We start from the raw sequence: 7,868 nt of genomic DNA, 5'->3' as shown, positions 1-7,868 counted from the left end.
GCTAGAAACAACAATTAGAAGAATAAGTTTGTAAAATGAGATCTGGGCAGACTTTCGGTACAAATCGACTTAGAACTATGAAAAACAACGAACTGGACTTTTGTATTCACTTTTTCTATTGATTCGCTCTGAGCTTGATTACATGTGTTGTGTCCTTCACATTCATCTGCTATTTAAACTAAAATTCCTCGAAACCCTTCCTGAACGTCTCGCTGCAATCTCGGCTCCCCAATCCCGATTTCTTCTCCAGGTTGACTTCATCCTTCTGCTCGGGTTTTCCTCCATGGGCCCTTACTGGGCCTCTTTTCCTGGCCTGCGCGTACGCCCTAATGGGCTTATTTGGTGGGCTTTTCCACTCGCAATGGATCTCTGCTTCTTCCATGGTATTTTTAATATAATTAAGTTGGTTTTGTGGTCACTTGAAGTTAACTTTACTAAATGTTCACCACCAAAGAACAAAAGAAATCAACACTACTATTACTATATAGCTGGCATGTCTCCAAATCAGAATAAGAAATAGAAAAAAGTTTTTTAAAAAACTATAGGCTGTATCAAAATTCAAAAATAAAAGAAATTTTCACAAATATATAAAAATTACCTAAAAATAATGAAAAGCATAGAAGATTCCACCGCATTTTCCTTTGAAGTTTGTATTAAAAAGCATTATAGGGGAGCTCTTGCTCTCTCACCGTCCCCTTTATAATTAGACTATATATATATAGAGAGAGAGCATGCATGAAGTAGGCAAGAAGGAGAACACAAACCAAGCATGGGAAACTGTTTATTCGGAGGGTTAGGCGACGAGGAAGACTTATTGATCAAAGTCATAAAATCAGACGGTGGAGTTCTTGAATTCTACTCCCCCGTCACGGCGGGCTCCGTCTCCCACGAATTCTCAGACCATGCTCTTTTCTCTGCCCTTGATCTCCTCTGGAAACCCCTGCCTAACCACCACCTCCTTGTCCCCGGTCAGTCCTACTATCTCTTTCCCAATATTGTCTCCGAGGAGTTGAAGACTTTTGTGGGCAGCTGCCACGTGAGATCCAACAGCGAGTCCTTTTCAGCGACGATGACTCCTTACAGAATGTCTCTAGATTATAACCACAGGGTGTTGAAGAGATCATGCACGGACGTCTTTTCAAGATACAACTACACAAGGACCCGACAGAAGGAGAAGAGGACGAGGAGGAGGCGTACGAGCAGCAAAGGTGGAATATGGAAAGTGAAGCTGGTCATAAACACTGAAGAGCTGTTACAGATACTGTCTGAGGATGGTAGAATAAATGAGCTAATAGAGAGTGTGAGAGTCGTGGCCAAGGGTGACACATCGAGCATCACAAGTGGTTCGTCTGAGAATGTCTTGTCGGTGGTACATATACCTTAGATTTTGATTAATTCCCTATATTTGAATGTGTGGTATAAACGATAGAACTAATGAAGTCTGTTATCTTGCTCCAGTCGATTGCGTCAATTTAGAAACTATAGCAAGTTCTTCTTCTTCTTCTTTTTTACTCAAAGACTCCATATATATATATATATATATATATATATATATATATATATATTAAATACTCCGTGAGAAACTAGTTGTTCCAAGTTAATTAAGATGCTCGAAGACGATCGATTTGACATGCATGTTGTAATCAAGATGGTATAACTAATATAATGAAAAAGGCAATCAGCATGATTTTGAGAACTTATAAAAACTGTCTCTGTCTATCTCAGTTTGATATATGATATTCCTAATTTCTCAAATTCTACCACGTCTTTCTCATCCTCTGATCTTTAATTAGTTTCAAGGTTGAACAACATCAAATTTGTTCAAGTTCATCTTCTTCTTTCTTTTTTTTTTTGGTAATTAATGTTATCAAAGTTCATCTTGTCTTGACGTTAAGAGTTATACCAGCATAAGAAGAAAACTTTAGGTGAAGAAAACATAACAAATCCGGATAATGGGGTCATCATATTGCTCCAATTCATCTTTCACAGATATCAATATTTATGATATGTACACCAACTCTCATGTGAAGAGATTCACCATGCATCAAATATTCAAATACCTACACTGACTTTAAAATTGAACGTAAATATATTTTTGGCAAGGACTTTTTTTGTATTTGTGAAATCCAAATTAACATGTAGATTTCAAAATAACAAAGTTCAACCTCGTACGTATTTGATTTTTTTTTTTTTTTTTAATTATCAATGTGAAACCAAATCCTTTTAAAATTTCATGCAAATTCCACTGAAAGTAAAAAATGGAATATAAGAAAATATTATCTAAGGGATAAACGAAGAAAATCTTATTAATTAGCACATCTTTTTAGTCCTTGGATGTGAGCGAGATGAAAAGAAAAAAGAAGCTTACAGTATCAGGGAGAGGAGAGAAGAGGAGTACATCTTGGAGTGGTCTTTTGTCTGAGCAGAATTTTGAGCTGAACCTTTTGGCACTCCAGCTTTGAACCCCATTTCTCACTCTTTGATCTTATTGCTCTTATCACTCTTGGGAACGGATTGATTCCTCTCATTATGTGCGGGTTCTCCCACCTCCTCCTCGCCGGTGAGCTACACGCTCTCTCCAGTATCTTTGGTTTCATCATCCTATTCCTCTCCTTCTCTCCTTGTCTATTAGCTTCCTCTAATTCAGATAGCTTCTCCTCCAAGAAAAGCCTTGCATCCATCAGCTTCATCTGAACTCTCTCTTCTCTCAAAACCTCCGCCAACCTGTGCATCTGTCTCTCTTCTTCAAGATCTCGTTTCATCCGAACCATCTCTGACTTGTCAAACGATATCTCTTTTAAGAGCTGCTTGTTTTGCATCTCCTCTGCTTCTCTACCCATTCTCTCCTCCTCCACATCTTTAGCCAGCCTCTTGTTTATCAACTCTGCCCGCCTTCGAGCTTTTCTCTCGTAGTCCAGCTCTGCCTTCAATTCCTTGATCTCGGCTCGTGCTTTCCCTAGTTCAGATTCCATGAAGACCTTTATGAAATTCAGATCCCATATAAATGCCTTGCGTTGGTGTTGATTCTGTTGAGATTGTGAAGAGCAGTAGTAGGGGTTGTCATAACGTTTCCAGCTGGTCTTGCAGTCCATGGCATCTTCTTGTACGCTGGTACTGTGAGGATCTGGAGTGGGGACTCTGGCCATCATCGTTTCAGGACTGCTCTGCATCTTCATAGCCTTCTCCTTTTCTAGCTTTAGCTGTTATTATGTATTTAGATAGATAGAGGAAAAAAGAAAAAAATTTAAGTATTGTTTATTTAACCCTGGAAAGTGTGTTGTAAAGCTGAAAGAGTGAGTTGAGTCATCACATGTTTATCAGCTTCAATCATTCTCCTCTTCAGGTCTTTCTCTCTCTCTCTCTCTCTCTCTCTCTCTCTACCTCAAAAGCTTGGTGCTATCGTTAGAGAGTAAGAAAAGTAGCAGAAACAGATGAAACTAAAGATTGTTTGTTGGGCAATGTCTCTTAGAAAGGCCAACAACCTCCCAGTGCTTTCAATGAATCACCTCTCAATTTCTGTGTTATTTTGTACACTTGGGGGTGTCAATTAAGTCAAAACATTAATGCCTCATCTGTTCCACCTCTCTTAAGTCCTAACTATATACAGTATGTGTCTCTATAAAATTAATATCAAAGGATTTTTTTTTCTATCTAAGCATTTATCTACTTTGTATATTCCCTTAAACCAACACTTCCAACCTAGTTAGTTGGAGCTGCAGGAAACGAAGTCAAATACAAGTAAACAAGTCTTTCAGTATGTGTATATATCAGACTAAAGCAACCAAACCACATACTATAAATGAAAGCAAGCCTCTAACAACAAGTCATAAAAGCTAATTGCTTCTGAAGGTCCAGTCTACTCTTTATAATTCAAACTCATTTTCGAGCTTGGGGGGCCTCACCTGCAAAATATACTCCATTGCTTCTGATTGATCCTTTTGCCTGGAACCTTCTTCTTCTGATGTAAGTTGATCACTGTCCATTTAAGTAGATGGTTATCTGAGATGTACAATATTATGCATTACATTATTCTAGCTGTGGTTAAGTCATTAAACAAACATACCGGGTATATGGTAAAAGCCACAGTTAGTGCAGTAAATAGATATATTACATAATCAAAGACAGTATAATGTAGGTTGAGTTTAGAAAGATATTTACCCTTTTCTCTAATCAGGAAAGATCCAATATTTCACTGATATGCAGGGGCTTATCTGATATACTGAAGATCTAAAAGGGTAACACTCTAACACAACCCAAGTCGAGTCTTCATTTCTGATTTCCTCACAAAACTTGCAGTCTTCATTTCTATTTTCTTATTGTTAAACTTCAGAAATTCAATCTGAGAATGTTGATTCATGCCAAAGTAGACACCAGAATCAACCTCAGCTACTTCATACTCTTGTTTATCTGTTCTCTCTTCCTCGCTTATGCTCGAAATTCGAACAGCGCAGTCTTCACCAGCGCTCTTCAATGTATACCCCATCAGGATATAACTTCATGCACTGAAAAATCTTGGTCAATTCAATACACAGAGATGAGAGCTCTTTAAACTGATTTTTGTATGTTTGCACACGGGCAATTCTGTTCCATGGTGATCCCACCTATTCACAGTACAGACTCAAGGACATGTGTCAACACACCTAGCTTCTTTAACCAAGATTTCTTCAGATGATCATCAATCGACATAAATATAAATGACCCTCAATTTCCCAACAGATAAAAAAAAAAATATTAGTAGTGTTGTTGACAAGAAAGGTCATAAATCCAGCAGAGTTGATCAAATGCAGAGTTGCCTTAAAGCTAAGGTATACATTACATACAAACTGAAAGGAACACTTGATTATAACCAACTTGGAGTTGAAATATAAAACGAAAAGAAGATCATGTATTAATCGTATACTTACACAACCCAACCAGAATAGAAACACAGATAAGAATAACTCGTCTTCACAACTCTACACTGTATACTTTTATATGTGTGTGTTTGGAAAAAAAGTATGTACTGTATATCTCTTGGAAATTGCACATCCCACAAAAGAAGTGGCTGCTGTGTCGATCCACTCATGCCTCTAGTTTAGGGCAGATTGGGGAGCTTGGATTGGACATAGAACCTGGAGGCAACATCAGCACCAAGAATCAGTTTGTGTTTAAAACATTCTATACATGTAGCTATGCAATCTGAGAGCCTTGTAACACCTACATATGTCTGCTAGACAAGGTTGCTTGGTGGCTGGATCCTCCTCAAAGGCCGGAGGAGCTTGCCCGTATATCATCTCGCAGCTCATGTCTTCAAAATCTATACAACGAAAATGGGTTATGAAACTGAAAGAGATAAAAGGTAGAATGAGGTAAGGATGGTGAAAAGAGAGATATAATGGACGTACTTGGGTTCATTGTGAGTGGGAGGCCAAACTCATTGGTGAAGAAATCCTGGGTTGGAATCTTGCACATATTAACACACATTCCTACACACCCACTGTTCTCCAGATACCTTCAAAGAGGAGTAGGAGGAGCATACAAGTCTGTCACATGTTTTTTTTTTGAGCAAGACAACTAACTAGTAGAAAATTTTAAACTCACTTGTTACCTGCATTTCTTTATACGAACTCCACTTCTCTGTTTCACCCCATTGACTTCCACTTCTATGACCTGTGCACAATCAGAAGTCAATCAATTCAAAGAGCAGTAGTAAGTAACAAATTCATATTCAACTCAGACTGGAAGAGAGAGAGGGAGAGGTACCTGAGATGGACCAACCAACCAATGGAAGAAAGGCACCGTAAGAGCCGCATTGAACTCTGCTGCCCACTTGGTTGGTGGGAACAACTTTCGGAACTGTTGAGGAGCACCAGGAGGCAGCATAGAGAGAAGAACCTCCCTGACGGCCTCTTGCTGCTGCACTCTGGACCGTCCCTGCATCACTCTCTTTGACACCTCCACGAAGCTCTCGTAATCGTACTCCCAGAACCCCTTCTCCTTCTTCTTATTCTTCTTCGACCCGAACTTGTCCATCTTCCTCGCGAACAGACCCATGAACACTCTCTCCACCAGCCCATCGTCGTATCTAGTCTTCTGCCCTATCGTAGCAGGCTCTCCGCTCGGCTCGGCAATCCCGCATCGAACGCCACGTCGCCTAAACGTGAGATTGACAGCTTGCATACTACCAATAGCCGCCGCCATGGATAAGAAGAAGATATCTCTCGCGCCGGCTCTTTGCTCGTCTTCCCAACCATCATCTCATACAAACTCTGCTTTTACTGGCCACACAAACGTCACCCACACCTTTACTACGACTTACAAGTTACAAGTGTCCACTTTCTTTGCCTCGCGTCGCGACTTAATTCTTTACTTTCTTTTGTGGCCTTATAAAAGCCCACATCCAATACAATACAATGGCCCCTCAAGCTTTAGCCCCCTAACTAATTCACATATCTCAAGTAAACTAATGTGGTTAATAAAATTAAAACCTCAAGTAAACTAAATACTATCTCGGATGTTTGTTTATATAACAACATCCAAACTCCAAAGTAAAGAAGAACTGAGATGTTTCTAATTCAAAAAAAACTTTGGTTTCCCGTTCATTTTCTATGCATCAACACGATTTATGATACTATTAGAATGAATAAATGCTAATTTTTAATACAACGTCTCCAACTTTATTCTATCCAATTTTTAAGAACGTTGCAACTCAATCAATAACTAACTAAGGGGAGTTTATTTAGTCATGATTTTAATGGATTTTAACATCTTTTTCAAAATCATGTTTTATTAGTTTATACTAGTATATAAATATCAGTTAAAATTTAGATTATAATTTAAATGGGTTTGAATATGAAAAATAGAAAGATTCAAATTTGTGGATAAAACATATTATTTAAAATTCATATGTTTTTATTTCAAAATCCATATTTTTTTATTTTAAAATCAAATATAATAATTTAAAATTTATATAAGTTAACAAATCAATGATTAAATAAACCCCTATATAATGTATGTTATTGAGATTGATATCGGTTAATGTGGTATTTCAATACCTTAAGAATTAAGATGTGTGTGATTGAAAAATTGAAATATCCAGTGGCCAGTGCTAATTATATTTGATTATGGTAAAGTTGTTGGGTTAAATTAGCAAGTAGGAAATAAATAATGGAGTAGAAGAGTGGAACACTTTTTTTTTTTTTTTTCTTTTTTGGACGAAAAGAGTGGAGCACTTTTCAAGTTTCAAAATACTATGTAGAACAATAAATTAAAGACACTCTCTACCAAACTCCATCAACTTCGCATTTAAGGCTTCTTTTTAGTCTTTTGACTTTTTTACATCAACTACAATTTTTTTATTATTATTGTGAGTTACTCTTCAGTTTTGTCAGTCCAAACCACTTCTAACGCTACATGTTGGAATGGAGTGCAATTATAAAGTATGTCAGTCGTCGCTGACCCCTGCATTACAGTCGTGTTATATTGCTTGTAAGTTGTAACTTACAGTTGTAACTAATTCTCTTTCTTTACATTCAACATCTATTTCTGCTCTACCAAAACAACTCCCCGTTTAGTGGTTGAGTTTGAGGCTTTACACTAAATTCCTCTTGGCTAATTTCACTCAACTACCCTTTAACTTATGAACGATATCAGAATTCACTTGGCTATTAGTGAACCTTCCGTTCTTTAACCACCAAATGGTTCAAGTTTTCAAGAGAGAAAAAAACATATTCCTACACATGCCAATAAGTTTGCAATAAATATATAAACCAAAATATGAAAAAACTGCAAGTAAGAAAATAGATGTAAAGGCTTGACATGAGGGACTACAAATCTGTCTCCGTCATTAACTTGTCGAATCTGTACTGTATCGGGATCTAGTTATAATC

At 37.6% G+C, this 7,868-nt stretch overlaps 3 protein-coding genes across 3 annotated transcripts; 1 reads left to right on the top strand and 2 right to left on the bottom strand.

Moving 5' to 3' along the window:
* On the top strand, positions 710-1,474 carry LOC104714839. The gene has a single exon (XM_010432317.2). It carries the CDS (start codon positions 770-772, stop codon positions 1,382-1,384), a length of 615 nt encoding a protein of 204 aa, XP_010430619.1. The 5' UTR covers positions 710-769; the 3' UTR covers positions 1,385-1,474.
* LOC104714838 (protein BRANCHLESS TRICHOME) lies at positions 2,291-3,664 on the bottom strand. The gene is made up of 2 exons (XM_010432316.2): positions 3,311-3,664; positions 2,291-3,200 (listed from the first exon to the last, which is right to left on the bottom strand). The coding sequence occupies exons 1-2, from the start codon at positions 3,329-3,331 to the stop codon at positions 2,373-2,375; spliced, it is 849 nt and encodes a 282-aa protein (XP_010430618.2). The 5' UTR covers positions 3,332-3,664; the 3' UTR covers positions 2,291-2,372.
* LOC104714837 (beta-carotene isomerase D27, chloroplastic) lies at positions 4,818-6,280 on the bottom strand. The gene is made up of 5 exons (XM_010432314.2): positions 5,743-6,280; positions 5,588-5,649; positions 5,385-5,491; positions 5,201-5,296; positions 4,818-5,111 (listed from the first exon to the last, which is right to left on the bottom strand). Exons 1-5 carry the CDS (start codon positions 6,178-6,180, stop codon positions 5,062-5,064), a joined length of 753 nt encoding a protein of 250 aa, XP_010430616.1. The 5' UTR covers positions 6,181-6,280; the 3' UTR covers positions 4,818-5,061.

This window comes from Camelina sativa, chromosome 9, assembly GCF_000633955.1.
Source record: "Camelina sativa cultivar DH55 chromosome 9, Cs, whole genome shotgun sequence".
NCBI classification, from domain to species: Eukaryota; Viridiplantae; Streptophyta; class Magnoliopsida; order Brassicales; family Brassicaceae; genus Camelina; species Camelina sativa.
This window is presented reverse-complemented; position numbering and strand designations above follow the sequence as displayed.

Coding starts and splice junctions, on each gene's coding strand:
- LOC104714837 (XM_010432314.2), bottom strand. CDS start 6,180: ATGGCGGCGGCTATTGGTAGTATGCAAGCTGTCAATCTCACGTTTAGG. Junction 5,650..5,742: donor GGTTGGTTGGTCCATCTCAG/GTACCTCTCCCT, acceptor GATTGTGCACAG/GTCATAGAAGTGGAAGTCAA. Junction 5,297..5,384: donor CCCACTCACAATGAACCCAA/GTACGTCCATTA, acceptor TTCGTTGTATAG/ATTTTGAAGACATGAGCTGC.
- LOC104714838 (XM_010432316.2), bottom strand. CDS start 3,331: ATGATTGAAGCTGATAAACAT. Junction 3,201..3,310: donor TGATTGAAGCTGATAAACAT/GTGATGACTCAA, acceptor ACATAATAACAG/CTAAAGCTAGAAAAGGAGAA.
- LOC104714839 (XM_010432317.2), top strand. CDS start 770: ATGGGAAACTGTTTATTCGGAGGGTTAGGCGACGAGGAAGACTTATTG.